Raw genomic sequence first — 19713 nt, 5'->3', positions numbered from 1 at the left:
GTACAGGGCTGGACACAATAACGTGAACACCTGTACCAAATAATGAAAACCTTTCAATTAATACCACATTTGTTAAACTTATAGAGTATCATGGAAGTGTTAATCCACTATAGTCATTTTGGTTTTATTTGATAGCTAGAGATTATATTGCACAGGTGTTCACATTATTGTGTCCAACCCCTCCACACCATCTCAGTACATGAGGCCTAATCTGGACTTTTTGAATATTAACTAGTAGATATTTTCTAATTCTGAACTTGTCCTGGTTTAAAATGCATTTACATTGTATTAAAAAGGAATGACTCACTATGAATGCTGACATATTTAATGAGTGGATTTTTAAACCTACAATAACTGACTACTAATCTTTTTTCAGTTGCTTATTTACACGTCCAGATACGGAGCAACAAAGTCGTTCATCTTGGAGTCGTGTTTGTGTCCACCTAGCAAATGTAAGTGCAACGTTTACTCTACTTTTAGCTCTGTTTCGGTCTCTACCAACTGCTGAGGGAAATATCTGGCTCTTATATTTTTGGTCCATAATAATCTTTCAGCATATTGTAAGAAGACTTCTGCACCTCCTCACGGCTCTGTTTTCAGGCTTTAGAAAATCTAGCCCGTGACGGGAGACTTTGGCCAATCACAGGTCATTTGAGAGAGAGAGCGTTCCTATTGGCTGTTCATTCAACGGAGGCAGCTGTCAATCACTCACAAACTCTGATCAAACGATCAAACTAGGCAGCGTTGATTGAATTTAAATTGCGTTACTGTAATACCTGTTTCTCACCTCAAATGTTGTCAGAAACATCTTGTAGTGTACTGTTTTTAACTGTAAAATGAGAAAGTTTGCTCCGGCTGGTGGGCGGTGCTTGGTATTTCCTCAACTGACTCATCTTTCTCATTTTACAGCTAAACAGTACACTACAAGATGTTTCTGAAAACATCTGAGGCGAGAAATAGGCATCACAGTAACAGAATATTGATTCGTATTTGATCAGCGCTGTCTAGTTTGACGTTTCGTCGGAGTTTGCCAGTGATTGACAGCTGCTCAGTGACGTCAAGGCTCCAGCTCGGCTCTGATTGTTGTTTTCCTCCGGTCTGTGAAATCTTGCAGATGCCATTAGGAGCACCGGAGGACACAGAGGCACATGATTTGTTTCAGATTACCTGTCTCATGCACTACTGTCAGGATATAGTGACCGTTTTATAAAAATAACTTTTTTAAATCATATTTGCTCCATTTCTACCCACTGCTGCTTTAATGCATTATTATAAAAAATAATAATAAAATCAATCATAGCTGCTTTAAGTACTGCTAAGCACAAATGTCAGGGCCAAGTGACACAAGTGGTGATGATTGAGGAGGCACATACAATATGTATGTGCCTCCTCAATCATCACCACTTTCTTGTTCCGTCACTCATTCCTCTCTGTTCCTTCTCCTTAATCACTCCGTCTCCCCGCAGGTATGTGTGCATTGCTTGGAGTAGTAGCCCAACTGCTCTGGGTGTGTGTCAGACACACCCACTGAAAGCATGAGACGGAGCAACATGCTGAACCATTTTCTCCCCTCTGAGGCGTAGAGAAGTCCCATTGTTCCACTCTAACCTGCAAAGGTGCCTCCGTCTCCCACCACCCACATTACCGTGCATCTGTGTGTTTTGTGCTAACAATAACACACACACACCCTCACATGAAATAATATGCATGCAATGTAGTTTTACATATTATCTTTCTTTAGCAGCCTTTTTTGTTTCTTTTGGCTGCAGGTGAAGTTTGAATTCTTCGCTCTAGACCTTGACTTGTCCACCACTTCACGGGGCGTGTGTCTGATAACCACTGATACTCGGAAATGAATGTGCGCTGTCACTCCGGGTCTGTCAGGTGTAGCAATAAAAATAATAACTATAATAATTAAACCAATTAATTAATCAGGGTTCAGCTGCATTTGCCAAAACTCTGGTGCGAACATATTTTGTTTAGAAAAACAAGTTAAACCTTCTCCTACAGTGCTATTATAGTTAACAATGTTAGTATGTCATCTTTCCAGTGCTGCAACCTGCACCTACTACTACTACTACTACTGCACCTTACTGTTCAGATGCTGCACAAATCTGATCATTACCCACTCATTAAGATGTCAAACTTTTCTGTTTTTATTCACACTTTACTGATACACCTTTGTTATTACGTAGCATACAAATCTAAATTTCCATATTATGTCTTAAAGAACAATAAAAACAAGTACAAGCAATGATCCTGATATCCAGCCATCGAGTAACTAGTCCGTCTACATTCCAACACAATCATACATGTGAAGACAGTGTGTGTTTTATAACGTCCTGCCACGTCTTGTGTTGCATGGAGCTGATAACAGAGCTGTATCAGGTTCAGAGGGCATTTCTGTGAGAAAAAACCTCACTTAAATGTCAGAAACTGCACATCAACGCATCATGTTTCCATATCATGCATTTAATAAAACACATTTCTATGAAAGCAGACTCATGAAAAACTGCTGGAAGGAAAAAAGCTCTGAGAACATAAAGGCAGAGCGAGTAGCGTGGAACAGGTCCGCCCGGTCTGCTCCTCTGCTGCCTTTGCTGATGACACACCTGCTGGCCTGGGAGGAGCTGAGACAGGTGAACTCTCGCAAAAAGAGACAAGAAGGAGTGAGAGGAAACAGGAGAGGAGAGAGTGAGGTCTGAAGAAACACACTCGGGGACTCCGATTACAACGAACAGGCCCGAGCAGTCTCCCAAGATGTCGAACAAAAAGGAATACAGTCCGGTAAAGATCAACAAGTGAGTTCAGACAACATTCTCTCTCTCTCTGTGTGTGTGTGTGTGTGTGTGTGTCAGGTTTCCTAGTCTTATGTTACTGTCCCTTGTCTTGTCTCCTCTCTTTTCCTGCTTCACGCTGTGTTTTCTTCCTTCCTGAAAATCTGCTTCATGCAGGCTGTTTTTTTGTACCATGATTCCATTCATTGTTTGCACAGGGTTTTATTTCCCCGGGACAACCCGGTGCACCACAGGAGTCAGGTGCCATATGAAAACAATGATCTGTATGTGTTAAATACAAATATCTGTCTTTCATTCATTCTACAAAAAGAAAACTATAGGAGCATGAATGAATGAACCCTCCTTGAACATGAAATGTCTCAGTCTTCTCATGTGTTCTCTGATAATACCACTATGTTAGTAACTTTTCTTCACTGAACGTCTTCTCGTCACCTCATCTGACTCGTTTATTCAACCGCAGAACTTGTATTGACATCTTTGCCCAAGGGGTGTATCATCAAAGTTGTCTGACTCACCAAATCAAGTTTTGGTGCTGCAGTGTTCCTACTCATTAAGCCGAAGGGTCAACAGTGTGCCTTTAATCCTGTAATCCAACTGAGAAAGTATATAATAGAGGATGTGGCTTGTTGTCATTGCTGCGTAAGTGGAACCAGTGTTTGAGTAGAGGAGTGTTTTATGAAGTTACACATGGCAATAAACGTATGGACTTGTAGAGAGTTTAGAATTGCGCAACCTATACTGCCACCCCGCTCCTCTGAAAGTGACTAAGCAGGTGTTTATCTCTTCTCGGTGGGTGGAGGGGGGGACATATTGTTGGACATTAGCGCTCCTTCACAGCGGGGTGTGCCGTGCAGGCAAAGGCTGGAGGTTGTTACTGACTGGGAGTGGCAGGGCAGGGTCTCTCTCTGCTGCGAGGTCTTGTTTGTCTTCAGTGACACACTTGAGTTTGAATGGAAGGCAGTGAGTAATTGAGTAAGTATATAATGTGGTGAATGGCTCACCTGATACACATGGTGGAGTATTCATGATTATGGCAAGACTGTGTGTTTGGAAGTATTCAAGTACTGATGCCACACTGTAAAAAGAATGTGTAACTCCATTACAACAGGTCAATATTACTTATTAATACATATAATTACATATTAATTATATGTGTTAATGTAAAAGCATAATTTTTTACTGTTGTAGTTGGTGGAAGTAAAGGAAATATTGAACTAATATTTATTTTCATTATGGATTAATCTCCTGATTGATTGTAAAACTTCAGAAATTAATGAGGAAACACCCATCACAATTACCCAGAGCCCAAAGTGACACCTACATAATCCTTGTTTTGTCCTACCACATAGTCCAGACTTCAAAATGATTCAAAATAAATACAAATATTTAAATAATTCAAAGGAATGGCAGCAAATCCTCTCATTTGAGAAGCTGAAACCGTGAAATGTTTGGCATTTTTGCATTTCAGCTCTACTTTGTATATACAGTTTGGTAGTTTAGCATCATATTTTATATGATTTTTACACATTTTGCATACAATAGAGCCCATAACAAGTAACTAATAGATGTGGCATGAAAAGTAAATTCCGTACAAGTACCTCAAATTTGTACTGAAGTACAGTACCTGACTAGATGAACGTAGTTACATTCCACCACTGGGAGTAATACAAAGAAGTCACTGCAGGAAGTAATCTACCACTAGTACCCCGCCTACTACGAGTCATAATGTCTGACTACAACTGTCATAACGCAACTGGAAATTTATGACACCGTTCGCTTGATAAGAGCTGAATGGCGTAGTGTCACACACCGACGACATTCCTGACTAATGAGAGTGGACGGGGGAGGAGGGGGTTCTCTACTACAATCTGTCCCCTGGATCCTGATCCGGGTGTGTCACGTTAAATAGTTGGCTTGCATATCACAGCGGAGGAGGAATGACAGAACAAACACCCAGAGAGCACAAACAGGTCTGCAGAAAGTCGCCTACGAGTGACATGCCAGTGAAGAATTTGTGTCGAGCAGGTGAAGGAATTGTCTTTGTTCGTGCTGTCAGTGGGTTTTGTGTCCTCATCCGAAACCATTAACTCCAGTGCTCTTTCATTACCTTAAGAGCAAAAGCAATACTGTCAAGTTGAGATACAAAAGCTGCTCTTTACATGTCAAACCCAGTGGTGGGAAACTAACTACATTTACTCAAGTACTGAAATTAAGTACAACTCTGAGGTACTTTTTTGCTGCATTTCAGAGGGAAATATTGTTCACGCTACTCCACTACTTATATTTGACAGCAATAGTTACTTTGAAGATCAAAATAATACACACAAAACAGCTGATTAACTTCTAAAGTCTGAACTACCAAACAACAGAATGTAAACCAGTTATAAGCATGCAAGTAGATTTGCTGATTTAAGTATATTAGAACAAAAACAAGTTATTTAATCACAGTAACAAGAGTATGTCTTACTTCCTAATGTCTTCAAATCATGCAACATCCTCACAGAATGATGTCACTGGTGTGCAGGATCTTGACCATCATCTCTGTGTGTTTTTACCCAGGACTCAGGCTACTGACCTTGCTGTGGTGATCGCTCGCATGCAGAAGAATGCAGACCAGGTAGAGAAGAACATCCTGTCATCGGAGGAGCTGCTTGCTGTGGTAAGAAGTCCACGAGAACCAGAGCCACAAAAATAAAGACTTACAGGCTTAATTTGATGCTTGAAAACTGCTACCAATGAAGTCATCTCTGTGAGAGTAAAACATGTGACCAAGGATGACCACCTGTTTTTCTTTTATTTCTTTATTTTTATTGAAGATATATTGCAGGGAGTTATATGTAAATGTAAATAAAGTGTATTAAAACAAGCTTTGGAAGCAAAACCACCAGAACTAATTCCATGTCATTAATCAACGTGTTCAGCACTTTGAGACCTGGAACAATTACGGTATGATTTCCAGTGTTTGATACAATAAATCAGGGGTAGGCAACCTTAAGCACGCATGCACACAGTAGCTTAACCAATGGCACATTAGCAATAAATATACAGGAGAGTTTGTTGGAAATGTTGAAGTGCCCTCTCATCCGCATGCCAAATGACTTCCTTCACAGCTTTTGACAGTTGCGTAACCTGTTATTTATGGTTGGTTGTTTGATTGATTTTCTTCCCCTCCCGCATTCCACGAAGACCCGCCCTACTTTGTCTCTGATTGGCTAATACTTGTCGCAGAATTTGTTAAGTTTATTGCTGGTGAACAAGATTGGTGGAAGGTTGGCTAATGATTTTAACTCAGATATGGATGTTTTCATAAAGATGGCAGTCTTTGTTTATAGTACTTTTTTATATATAATTACAATGTCCTAATTATGGGAGATTTTTTTTTTTTTTTTTTTATGTTGCTTTGCACGTTGCCTATTATAGGTGGAATAAGACATATCCCCTGAAATGTTACACACTGTTCCTTTAATGTTGATATGGCACACTGATTTACGAGATAATTTAAAAGTGGCACTTCTGTCACTGACACTTAAATCAGTTCAAACAAACATCAAACCAGTTTAATTAGGACATGATTCAACAGAACTTCAAAATCAGATGAGCTCAGAAACACATGATTGTCAAAGCAAGGGCGTTTTTCCTGGCTTCAGTTTTCCTGGTGATAAAACAGTCTGAATCTGACAAACACAACGCTCCTGTTGTCCCCCTTGTAGGACACAAAGCGCGATGGGAAGAACCAGGCCCTGATCCACCAGAAGGAGAATGCCTACAACCTGGGGCAGGCCGAGCAGCTGCTGAAGGATCTCTTCATGGACGTGGACAAGGCCAAGAGGCTGGGGCACCCGCAGGCCCACGAGATAGAGAAAGAGTGAGTTTATTCTGGAGTGTCACACACAAACGCAGGCATGCATGCCAGACAACAGACACACCTAAAACTCGACACGTCGCATACCATTGAGACATGCCCGCCTCAAAGTGTCATTTCCACATTCCCCTTTACTGCTCTCCACCCATCTACTTCTCAGTTACGTAAAAACACTGTCCGATTCTCCCTTTTTCAGTGTGAAAAACCTCCATGATCGCTGGGTGAAGGACTGTGCCATATACAGGGAGCTGTATGCCCAGGGGCTAGTTTTGGAGCCGAAACCAAAGATCGACTGGGGTCCTCTGCTGGATGAGAAACTGGTCGGTTCAGGCTTAGGCAATCATTGGTCTTCATAAATCATCTTCATAAATGTCACAGGTTTAACAATTTCTCTGCTTTGTATTGCTGTGATTTACAGAAAGAGTTGAAGGCAGACGGATACGGTCCCAACCTGACCGATGTAGAGAAGCAGATTGCAGAACATAACATCCTGCACCAGGAGATCGAGGCCTACAACGCCCAGCTGACGCCCAGCTCCGCCGCTTCACAGGTAACAGCACAAAACAACACATCCACTCTTTCTGTAGGACTTCACGCAGGATGCATCAATTTTTCTTCCTCTTTTTTGTCTTTGTTCGCAGGAGCAGTACGCCGCCTTCAAAGAGAGATATGCAAAACTTTACGTGAGTTGTTTTTTTTTTTGCACTTGTTGACTCTTCAATGTGTGACTTGTGTTGTTTGAAGTCAGTTAAGTTCAGAGGGACGCGTATAATGTAATGTGCATGTAATCTACAGGAGAGCTCCCAGCAGAGACGCATCCACTTGGCCTCTCTGTACGAGTACGTGCAGAGCTGCACCAAGGAGCTGGTCTACCTGTCAGGCCAGCAGGAGAGGGTCCTCCAGAGAGACTGGAGTGATCGCATGGTCGACCCCGCGGGAGTCCGCATGGAGTATGAGGTGAGGGGGGGACGGCACTGTGTCCTGATGGTGTTGTCATTATTGACTGATTTTTGGCTTATTGTGTCATCTCGTGATCAGACGGAGGTGCAGGAGCGGGCGGAGATATTTTGGATAGAAGAATATTAAAAGTTTGTTTGTCAGGTTGCCTTCAAGCATAATCCTCCAGGGGCATGTTGCACCAGCTTTGAACCTAACTGGTGTAACCAGTATGGTACATAGTAACTGCGTAGCTGCTGGGAGAACCTTATTTAAATACTTGAAACCAGAGCCGGCCCTAGGCATAGGCGGTATAGGCGAATGCGAGGGGCGCCATCCATCCATAGTTTAGTTTAGTTTATTACTTTATTTTACAGGGACAGTTTATAATGATAACATTTCTGAAATAGTCAGAAAGGCTAATTTTCATCTGTAGTCCCCGGGCAGGCAATAGCTAAAACACAGACTTTAGGAATAAAAGCATTGAAAATACAATAGGGGTGCCCAAAATTAATGTTTACTATTTTTTTGTAATCATATTTTAATATTATTATTTCTAAATATTATAAAAAAAGCCCACTACAACATAACTACATTATGTAACCTATTCAGTAGGCCCTATTTTCTGGGTTGCCAGTAGCATCACCCTAATAGCTAAGAGTCAACGTTAGTTACTTCCACATTAAATTCATTTGGGAAAGTAGGAAAGACTATTCAGGTCTACGACATCATTTTGAGAAATGATCACTTTCTTTTAAGTGTGAGCTGCGTAGCTTAATCTCAAATACATAAAGCTATGTTATTTCTGTGTGAGTGTATGAACCAGAGGTGGGACCAAGTCATTGTTTTGCAAGTCACAAGTAAGTCTCAAGTCTTTGCGCTCAAGTTGTTCATGTTTTTTTCCTGCAACTAGATTGGATGCTGTCGTACCCAATAATATTCACCAAAAATAAAGAAAATAGAGAGTCCAGAGTTCTGCAACAAAACACCACTTTTCGGGGATTCAGCAATAAACAACAAAAGATAGAAATTCAGTTTGTTCAGTTCAGTTTTTTGAGTAAATCCTCTTCCCAAACAAATCAATAAAGGAAAAGTAAATAAACTCAACATCTCTGATGCTGTTGGAGTTAGCTACGGTACCGATCTTTGGGTTTGGGGGATGGTATCAAGTATTTTCAAGTCAAAAGGCTCAAGTCCAGGTGAAGTCATGAGTCACTGGTCTTCAAGTCCAAGATGAGTTGCAAGTCTTTTTTTTTTCAAAATTGTGACTCGAGTCTGACTCGAGTCCAAGTCATGTGACTTGAGTCCACACCTCTGGTATGAACACAATGCTTGTGGTGGGATTGGCTGTGATGTAAGGGGAAACAGCTAAAATCTTGCCTATGGGGCACCAGATTGGTCGGGTTCAGCTCTACTTGAAACACTACGTCATGTCTTCTACATCCCACTTTATGTTGTTTCTGTTTATCTACAGAAATTCAAAAACAACGGACTGCTGGCACACGAGAGTGAGATCAACAAGCTGCAGGAGGAAGGAGATCATCTCGCTGAAACGAGACACCCGGGCAGCTCAACAATAAAGGTACACATGTCAGCTACTTCATTAGAAACATAGATAATCATAGTACTCTACATAGTGTAATGACTTGTGGTCAAATCAATTGAAATGAAATTGGATTAATCTGAATCGAGGTGATTGTTTTTGTCAGGCACACAGAGATGCTGTGCAGGCTGAGTGGCAGGCCTTCCTCAACCTGTGTCTGGCACAGGAATTACACCTGGACAACATCGAAGACTACAGGAAGGTAGCGATCCCCTTACCGCACCACACTACGACCGACTGTGACAATATTTCTTCTGATAAATCGGCCTGTTCATTAAAGTGACTATTTGTCTAATGCAGTTCCAGCTTGATGCGGAGATTTTGTCCGAGTCCCTGGAGAGACTCAGCGGCAACATGGACCCAAAGTCTCTGGCCGACAAGAGCAACTCTGAGGTCCTGTTGGCGCTGGAGGTACAACTGTGTTTTATTATGTCATGGTTTCTATGTAGCTCTAGAAAGCCTTGTAGAGTATGGAAACGTTGAAACCTGCAGCAAAGTTCTTCGCTGCATGTGAAGAATAAGACACATTTGTTAAGAGTCTCACTCATACTTACAGCGAAGTGTTAGGTGTTTATTCTTTTGTAAAAAAACCCGTATATTTTACTCAGTGATACGCTCTGCAAACCACACATTATTTTACTTTTTAATTCTCAAATAGTGATTAACATGCAAGATAGATTAAAAACATTCTCATATATTTAGGATATTATAATAGGGATCAACAAATAAGAACAACGTTTTTTTAAGTTTAATGAATATGACCTCAGAGTTTTCTCTGTGATAAAGACGTCTGTACGCTGTAAGTGTGTGAAAAGTGCCCTGTTCAGTTTTACAAGTTTTAGTCTCAATCTTCAGGTTCTTCACATCCTGTGTTGACTTTAAGTATTTGGCCGTTTGCAGGGGTTTGTTCCAAGAGGCAGGTTAACTGAGTTATAGGGATAGTGTTTTTGAGTCAAACCCAGAACAGGGACTTACTTTAGAAATGGTCCTAAAGGGTGGGCGATCTGGAGAAACTAGCAAGAGTACACTAGATTTTTAAAATGGATCCATCCGAAAAAAAACAGCCCAGTGTTGTCAACTCTTTCCCAATGAAAGTAGCTCGCAGCATTAGCTCCAAATGTCCCTAAATATAGAGAGAAAGATACCGATTTTTTTTTTTTTTTTGTCAGAGCATTTGATTCATTGATTGCTGTCGGGATGTAATTAGCATATCAACAAATGTATCAAAAAATGTTTCTAAAATCTCGGCCTTTAAGAATGGCCTTAAATTTTGACTTGTGAGTAAAACAATTCTTAGTAAAAAGTTGGACTTTTATAAAGAAGCTCAGAGTAACTTTCATTAAAGTGTAAGTGAGAGTCTTTAGTGCAGACTGTAGTGAAGTTTTTAAAAATGTAACACTAAAATTATGTCTACCCACAATGCCCTCCCACAACCACTGAATCAGCCAATCACAGGCCTCCAAATGTAACCTGTCAGGTCAGAGTCCCATTTCTATTCATTTTTTTTTGTTTAATATATTTTGGTCGTTTTCAACTTATAAAACTTAAATTAAATTTGTGTTTAATTTAATTCTCATTAAATGTATACACTGAAAATGAAAGAAACAAAATAAGATATATGTATATTATATATACCCAAAAAGTCCCCAACAAAAATGTATATACACACTAGTGTTCACACCTCAGTTTTATCATCTTAACCTTTATCTATTAAGTGTATTAAAAATTTTCAAAAGTATTTCACAAATTAACAATTTTGACTGTTATAAATCTTTGTTGCGCATTCGTTCTTATCTTTGTTTTTGTAAACATGCAAATTCCTTTTAGCTCATACTGACTCACTCTAATTTGGAACAACTTGTGGATACAGTCTGGAAGCATCTTATTTTTTTTATTTATACATTAATTGTGCCACATTAATTTAAAGTCCACCAAATCTCTAAATTTGAGAGCACATCACAGCTTCATGGTCATCTTGTCACGATCAAGACTACCCACCTTTCATTGTAACATTTAGTTTCAGTTCAGTTATGTTGACAATATCAACATACAGTTTGGTATTTGGGATATGATCCATGAAATCTTAAATGAGTTAAAGACAAAACAGAGAATGCAACCTTAAAATGAAACAATTCCTTAAAAATGTACTGCCAATTATATATATATATTTAAAAAATTAAAAAAAAGAATATTTTATTATTTAGTTTCTATCTGCTTTTGTAATACCTCTGGTACCTCTCAGGTGTCACTCTTCAAAGCAGCCAGTAACCGGCTTTAAAGCTGCTTCAACCTGCTCATCAAAATCAGCTCCACCTCTACATGATTAGATAATCAAGAAATACCAAAGTTGGGGATACGGCACATTATATCCTTGTTTGTTTGTGTTGCTTCTGTTCTAATCATTCAATAATACCCTCAGGGAGATGAACCAGCAATAAAGAGGAACGAGCAGCGCCTGGTTGCCCTCAAGGACTCCAGCAGCGGCGTCGTGCCTCTGAAGTTACGCCGAACGAGGTCCACCGTACCCACCACTGTAGTGTCCCTGTGTGACTGGGCAGATAAAGAGGTAGGCTGTCATCAGCATTCATTTACTCTAATATAAAAACATGATTTCTTATGGAAGGAAAGGCAACACATTCTTGTTGTCGTCATCTTTATTTTGTCATCTTCTCTGTCTGGTTCAGGACGCAGTGAGGCGTGGTGAGGAGTTAATCCTGAAGTCCAACTCTGATAATAGGAACTGGGAGCTTCAGAGCAGCGGTGGGCAGACCAGGACCCTCCCTGGGGCGTGTTTCATGATCCCTCCACCTGATGCTGAGGCGCTGGATAAAGTAAACAGGTACAGAGTACAAACTCACCACCTACAGTTTGTTTTTCTTACATTGTTTTGTTATGTGATGAGAACAGAGACAATGCCTGTGATGGATTTTAATGATGGGTGTCTGTGTGCGTTCAGTCTCAACAGAGCGCTGACGGATCTAAAGAGCCGTAGATCTGCACTAATGACCTCTTTGAAGAACCCCACTGTGGAGGTGGTCCGTCCTCAGAAGGCAGGTGAGAAGGACGACATCTTAACAGGGCAGCGTCATTTTGTTTTCCCTGGCTATAAAGACCACGAAAGAGTCTTTGATAGGAGATTTGGGCAAATCTAACTTTTCCTTGTTGTGTTATTGTCTTTGCTCCTCCTCAGCTACCGTTCGAAGTGCTCCAGAGGATCCCAGAGCTGCAGATCTGGTCAGTGAATTAGACCGGATCAACAGAGCCCTGGAGCGGAGTGAAAAAGAAATCCTGAGTCGACTCAGAACCCCGCTAGACAATCGCAGCCCCACTGAGGACCTGGCGAACAGGCTGCAAGAGCACGAGGTGAATATGAATAACTTTAAATGCTTTAAAGGAGCAGTGTGTAGGATCTGGCGGCATCTAGTGGTGAGGTTGCAGATTGCAATCAACTGAAACTTCTCCCGTGTGCCGAGAGCGTAGGAGAACTACGGTGGCCAACGCGAAAAACGCGAATAGCCCTATGTAGAGCCAGTGTTTGGTTTGTCCGTTCTGGGCTACTGTAGAAACATGGCGGCCGGCTCCGTGAAGATGACCTGCTCCGTATGTGATGATACCCTCTCTACGGAGGCTACCATGTTGCATCGCCATGTTTCAACAGTAGCCCAGCACGGACTAACCAAACTCTGTTAGCTTTTCCTGCTTGGGCCGTAGTCTATAACATAACTCGCTCCCGTCGCCGCCACTCTCTCTCTTGCTTCACCACTCACTTCCCACGTACACACACTTTATGCACTAGCTGTGCTCTAAATGGCTCTAGAAAGGACCATTTGCGTTTTCGTGTTGGTCACCGTAGCTCTCCAACACGCTTGGAACATAGGAGAAGCTTCAGTTGGTTGAAATCTCACCTCACCACTAGATGCCGCCACATCCTACACACTGGACCTTTAAGATTAGGGTTAGGATTAGGCAAGTAGCGGTTATGTTATGGTTAGGGTAAGTCTCCAGGAAATGAATGTAAGACAATGTAATGTCCTCCAAAGTGATAGAAACAGGACTGTGTGAATGTGTGCTTGTAGCTAAATCTGGTACAAAGCATCTTTTTTTTTTCTTTTTTGAGATGAATGTATTTTTGAACATGGTCCCTGATATAAATACATTAAATAAACTAAAACTAAATACATGTCTATCTTGTTGTGATCTGTAACACCACATGACTTTGCCCTCCAGAGATCTGCTCTGACTGTGAGAAAGCTGGAGTCAGAGAAGTCTGCGGTCCAGAGAGAGATGGAGTCCATTCTGGCCAACAAACCCCTGGGACCCAACACCTCCACCCTGCCCATCAAACTCAGCGCTGCCAACAACAAGATTGATGACATCAACACTCTCCTCGACCTTTATAATCAAAAGTAAGAGTTTCTCTTTAAAAAACATCCACAGAGCTTTTAGAAAGGCAGAGAATAAAAGTATGGCTTTTCCTAAAAACAATTATTATGATTGTGAATTAATACACACACACACACCTAATGTAGGCCTCTAGCTACAAATGACTTTGCTCTACCATGAAAGATTCATCACTAGACATGACTGTCTATCTGAGACTCACTGCACTCGACCATAAAATATGCAGGTTGTGCAACGAACTGGCAACCACTTGTTGTGAAGTGAATGCAATGGAACATTGGAGGGAGATTGTGACATCTAGTGGCTGATTGTTATCAATGTTATCAATTGTACCATTAATATAGGCAAGTAGCACATTTTTACTTTGAAAAAATGATCTTCAGAGACCTTTTTCATCATTACCTCCCGTGTTTCTCTCCTCTCCAGAGCTACAGCCTCCATGTACCTGGAGAAGCGGAAGCAGAACGTGGAAGGCATCGTCTCTGGGTTTGAGGAGAAGCTGGCTAAAGATGGCGCCATTCTTGATCAACCCAACGCCCTCCAGAGTCGCAACCAGCAGCTGCAGGTGTTGTACTTTATAATGCAACCAAAAAATATCTCATAATTTCAGGATATGAGGGGGTAAAGCATTGGATGCCCCAAAGGGATCCAAACCTGTAGTTTTCTTTACCTCTGTTCTTTCTCCTCATGCCAAACAGCTTATGCGTAAAGATGTCGTCTCAAAGAAGGATGAGTTGACTAAATTAGGCAGAGACTTGGACCTGACAGAGCAGGCATGCAGCTCCTTGAAGCGGGGTTTCAATGAATACTGTCCAGACATCGGCCGCCAGGAGAATGAGGTGAAACAGCTGAAGAACCGTTACACCAATGTCAATAATCAGCTCCAGGAAAGGTGAGTAAAACAGGCATTGTTGTAACTGTATTTGTGTTTTTTAACTTCCTGACAGTTATGTCTTTATTTAAAAATGGAAGCCTTTCATGAGTGATGAGGTGTGTTTTTTTTTGTATTTCGCTTTAGGTCTGGTCTCATACAAGAAGCAACCAGTAAAAACCAAGATTTCAAGAATGCTGTTCAGTCACTGGATTTCTTCTTGGTCAATTTGCCCAATAATGCGATCAAACCTACAGATGATGTGGCGCAGATAGCAGCCAAGCAGAGCTCTCAGAAGGTGAGTGGAAGTATTTCTTTAAATACATACACCTGTCTCCAATTTCTATTTTCAAACTACTACTAACCAAGTCTGTGTGGATTACATGTCTCGTTTAGAAAGTGATGGAGGACATCAAGAAGAAATCCGGGGATTTAGACAGAGTCAGGTATCTTTCCCGTGATCTGCAGGGCGTCCTGAATGTGAGTTCAGAGAACATTATTATTCTCATTTACAGTTGATTGGGTATGCACATCCAAGTACTTCATCCTTTGATCTTTAAATATATTTCCTTTCAGGAGTACGGCGTTAAGTCAAACATTTACTGTGGCACTCTGAATGATGACGATGACGACGACGACGATGATGATGATGACGAAGATGATAGACCAGTCCTAAAGAAACGTCATACTTCAACTATGGCTCAGGCTGTACAGAGAAAGGTATAACTGCCTAAAGATAACTAAGTACGGAGGCCCTGAACGGACATGATTCATAAGTCAAAAACATTATAAATAATAAAAGAAAACAGCCTTTTGTTTTCTTGTGATAATGAATTGAGTATCTCGTTATCTCGAGATAAAAAAGTTTTTTTTCTCGAGTTAACATAATTAACTTGTGACCTTGAGATAACCGCATTAAAAAAAAGTTTGAATCATGTCCGTTTAGGGCTTCCGTAGCTAAGAACTCATGACAATTCTCTACCTTTTCTCTCAAATTTTCACTCTGTCGTCTTCAATTTCTAAATCTATTTTGCCTTCTGCTTCCACTACAGGAACAAGATCTAGTGAACCTTTTCTCTGAGGTGTCTGCAGAAAACAACCAGCTGCACAGCCAGTTGGGGACAGCGAAGAACATCAAGACCATGGTAATATATAATATGGAATTAAAATAACATCAACAACACTCAAGTAATAGAAGAACAATTCCCAGTTTTTCCTGCTCAAAATTATCATCTCCTTTGTCTTTTTATTCATGTGCAGAATGAAGACAAAGTTAGTCGGGTGGTGGTCAATCAGCAGCTTCAGCTACAGAGCCAGAGGAAGGACATAGAGGAGAGTGGTGGTCTGAAAACAGAATTAAGTGAGGAGGTTGAGAGGCGCTTACATGCTGAAAGAGACCTGGAAACATACCGTAAGAGGTTTGTGTCTCTTAAGAATAGGAGAGGAGTGGAGAGGATGGAGGAGAAGGAGGTGGTGCAATACTACCGTGACCCCACACTGGAGGTGGAACTAAAGTCCTTCAGAAATCGGATCCAGGATGAAACAGTGAAGAGGACAAGAACCAATTCAGAGATAGAAATTATAAGAGAGAGGATTATCAAATTGGAAACAGAGCTGATCAAAGTCGAACCAAAACTGATCAACAGGGTACTGACAGAATACGAGAGAGACCCGCAGCTTGACAAAGAAGCCACCAGGATCAGAGATGAGATGCACAGGATACGACTCGAGCACCAAACAAGAGATACTGAGACTGTTCACGTGAAAACAGAGCTCACGGTTCTGTCTCAGCAGAAACAAAGAATCAAGGAGACGATTGTTAAGAAAGAAGTGGTGAGGCTTGAAAAGGATCCGGAGATGCTGAAAGCGGTTCTCACGTTCCAGAGCGATATCTCGGGGGAGCAGCTCCATTGCAAGTCGCTAAACGATAGCATTTTTAGCACGAGGAGTCAGATAAACACTCTAGAAAGGGTAATTCCCACCATCCAACCCAAGATAGTCACCAAGGTGGTGAAGCAAGTACAGCAAGATCCAGAAATGCAGGAAGAGTCGAAGAAACTGCGAATGGCCTTGGAGGAGGAGAAAGACGAGAATGTCATCTTGATGAAGGACCTGACCACCCTTCAGCTACGTTATAGTGAGGTGGACAAGATCAGGGCCAAAGTCGAGGTCAAGGAGATCATCAATGAGATCTACAGAGTTGATCCGGAGACAGAACTCGAGCTGGTGCGTCTGAGGAAAGAGCTGCATGATTTCAGCCGCAACCGCACAGACCTGGAGAGAGAAATCAAGACAATCACAACGACTCTGACTACCCTGCGCGCTCAGAAACCCAAAGTGGAGTACAAGGAAGTGACCCAGGAGGTGATCATAGAAGAGAAAAGCCCAGAGGTAACCAGGGAATTGCAAAGGCTGAACAACCAAGATGCCCGTCTGCAAGTCAACTATGACACCACCCTGGAGCTGCTGATGCGCCTGCGTAAAGAAAGAGACGAGCTGAAAGCTGAGAAATCCAAGGTGCAGACCACTATTGTCAATAAACAGCTCATCAAATATGAGAACGATCCTCTTATTGAGAAAGAGGCTGACAGACTTCGGAGGAATGTAAGAGAGGAGATCCACCAGCGCCGCAGTGTGGAGGAGTGTGTCTTTGACCTCCAGAACCAATACATTGTCCTTGAAAGGCAGAAGCCAGAGGAAAAGATCGTCATGCAGGAAGTGGTGCGTCTTCAGAAGGACCCCAGGCAGATACTAGAGCATGAGAAGTTGAACAAGAACATGGACGATGAACTGAAAGGCCGCAGGAAGATCGAATTAGAGGTCAGACAGCTAAGAGCCCTGATTCAAGACAAAGAGAGTACCCTGGCTCAGATGGACGAACGTCAGAAGAAGATTCAAGTAGAGTCAGAGCTCAGGCAGATCAAATCACGCATTCTTGAATTGGAGAATTCTCCGGCGCCCGTTGAGGAAAGGATTGTCATCGAGGAGGTCCTGAAAGTGGAGAGGGACCCTAAGCTGGAGAAACTTACTGATGGTATACGTGTCGACTTCGAGACTGAGAGCACCAATATCAGTCGTCTAGACAGAGAAATCCGCAACCTGAGGCTCAAGTTGGAACTTCTGCAAAAGGAGAAGTCAATTGAGAAGGTTGTTTACAGAGAAGTTGTTCGTGTCGAGAAAGACCCGCAGGTGGAGGCTGAAAGGGACCATCTAAGAGAGCTCGTAATGCAGGAGAGAAACCTCAGGCGTGACCAGGAGGATCACACTCAGAACATCCAACTCAAAATTACCCACATTCAGACGTCGCAGTCTATGTCCTCTCAGGAGGAGATTACTTACGTCACCAACAGAGACGCTCTGCAGAGAGAGAAGGAGGATCTGCTCAGACAGCTCAAAATGCTTGAGAGTGAAAGACAGAACATCAGCATAACCTTCCAGCAACAGTCCAAGCTGATGAGTGAGAGAAACCAGATGGGGCGGCAGAGGAGCCTTAAGAGTTCCTCTGAAATACAGCGGATGGAGAAAGAAATCCTCAATGAAAAAGACAAAATACACCAGAGAGACGCGCTCATCATCGAGCTGCAGAACAGCGTCCAGAAAGAGGACCACTCTGAAACTCACACCAGGGAGACAAATCTTTCCACGAGGATCAGTATCCTGGATCCAGAAACCGGTAGAGACATGTCTCCCTATGATGCCTACGTGCAGGGGCTAATTGATCGCAACCACTACATTCACCTGTCGGAGTTGGAGTGCGACTGGGAGGAAATCACCTCAACTGGTCCAGATGGGGATACAACAATTCTGCAGGATCGCAAAAGTGGGAATCAGTACTCTATCAAGAATGCACTGAGGGATGGTCGCCTGACCCAGTATGATGTGACGCGCTACAAAGAAGGGAAAATATCCATTTCTGAGTTTGCCCTCCTTGTTGCAGGGGAAACCAGAAAGCCCATCGTTCCTCCAATACCAGTCCCAAGAACACCCACCAAACCACCCCCAGCCTCTCCCTTGAGCTCCATGCCATCCTCCCTGAGGACCTCCTACACCAGCCTCAACTCTCACCAGAGTGGCAGTATGACCAACCTCAGTGCTTCACCCGGTGATGAGCATTTCCCCATCTCTGGTATTTTAGACACCACCACTGAAAGCCGCATGTCTGTGAGAAGCGCCCTGACCCGCAAACTCCTCGATCCCGACACAGCCCTGAAGCTGCTGGAGGCACAAGCAGCCTCCGGGGGAATCGTCGATCTCACCAAGAAGGACAAACTGTCCGTCCACAAGGCAGCTGAGCGTGGCCTCATTGACTCGAGTGACATGTACAAGCTTCTGAACGCTCAGAAGGCCTTCACTGGAGTCGAGGACCCCATTACCAAAGACCGTCTCGCAGTGGGAGAGGCTGCAAAGAAAGGGTACATTCCCGCAGAAAATGCCAGGAGGTACATGGAGGCGCAGTACCTGACCGGTGGGTTTGTGAATCCCGCTAAACCAGGCCGCCTCAGTCTCGACGAAGCTCTCGCCAGTGATATTATTGACAGCGCAACAGCTGAGGAGCTGCGAGACGAGGCGTCCCACACAAAAGAGCTGACAGACCCCATCACTAAAGAGAAGATATCATACAAGCAGGCGATGGATCGGTGTAAGAGAGACGTCAGCACGGGGCTCCTGCTGCTTCCTGCAACCTCTACTGATGCCGCAAATGCCCCATCATACTCAAACTATCGTTTCAATTCCTCCTACAGCAAAGTCTAGATGTGAAGTTTAAGAATTTTTTTTATTTGCCGCAACCACTGGTGCTAGAGGGTGTGTGTGATAATGCTAACGGATCCGCGTGAAGTTAAAAAGGAAAAATTGGTTTGTTCGTACACTGCATACTACATTTTTGGTGAAACTGTTTATGTGGATCTGCTTTTTTACAGTGCTATTTTTGGGTCTGCTGTAAAAAATGAGGGTGATGTTTGTTTTATATGGTAAATTGTTTTTTCAGCACTGTCAAGCTAAATCCTTTCCTAAGTGCTCATTAAACTCCACAAGCTTCACATTCATTTCTCTGTCTTGTTATTTGAAATATTAACAGTTGAATCATCAGAAGATATGTGTGTAATTTGAATCCATTTAATTTACACACTGGATGAGCTAAATATTATGATGCATAGTTCTGCACTGGCCTTGGGGGGGGCTTGAAAATATTTTTTAGCTACAAAAGGGGGCCCTGCAGAAAAGGTTTGGGAACCACTGATTT

General features: G+C 42.4%; 1 protein-coding gene across 1 annotated transcript; it reads left to right on the top strand.

Annotated features, from left to right (window-relative positions):
• Nucleotides 1-371: 371 nt before the first annotated feature.
• Nucleotides 372-19516, top strand: evplb (envoplakin b). Its single transcript, XM_037792454.1, has 24 exons — nt 372-452; nt 1467-1616; nt 1770-2801; nt 5358-5457; nt 6509-6663; nt 6857-6980; nt 7079-7210; nt 7302-7343; nt 7456-7617; nt 9071-9178; nt 9306-9401; nt 9500-9610; nt 11619-11765; nt 11884-12038; nt 12156-12253; nt 12390-12562; nt 13427-13605; nt 14027-14165; nt 14299-14492; nt 14619-14769; nt 14868-14951; nt 15048-15191; nt 15524-15616; nt 15732-19516. Exons 3-24 carry the CDS (start codon nt 2761-2763, stop codon nt 19221-19223), a joined length of 6120 nt encoding a protein of 2039 aa, XP_037648382.1. The 5' UTR covers nt 372-452; nt 1467-1616; nt 1770-2760; the 3' UTR covers nt 19224-19516.
• The last annotated feature ends 197 nt before the right edge of the window (nt 19517-19713 follow it).

Source organism: Sebastes umbrosus, chromosome 14 (assembly GCF_015220745.1).
Source record: "Sebastes umbrosus isolate fSebUmb1 chromosome 14, fSebUmb1.pri, whole genome shotgun sequence".
NCBI classification, from domain to species: domain Eukaryota; kingdom Metazoa; phylum Chordata; class Actinopteri; order Perciformes; family Sebastidae; genus Sebastes; species Sebastes umbrosus.
Note: the sequence above shows the minus strand (reverse complement) of the source record. Positions and strands in the feature narration are given on the sequence as shown.

Coding starts and splice junctions, on each gene's coding strand:
- evplb (XM_037792454.1), top strand. CDS start 2,761: ATGTCGAACAAAAAGGAATACAGTCCGGTAAAGATCAACAA. Junction 7,344..7,455: donor AGAGATATGCAAAACTTTAC/GTGAGTTGTTTT, acceptor TGTAATCTACAG/GAGAGCTCCCAGCAGAGACG. Junction 12,039..12,155: donor GCGCTGGATAAAGTAAACAG/GTACAGAGTACA, acceptor GTGTGCGTTCAG/TCTCAACAGAGCGCTGACGG.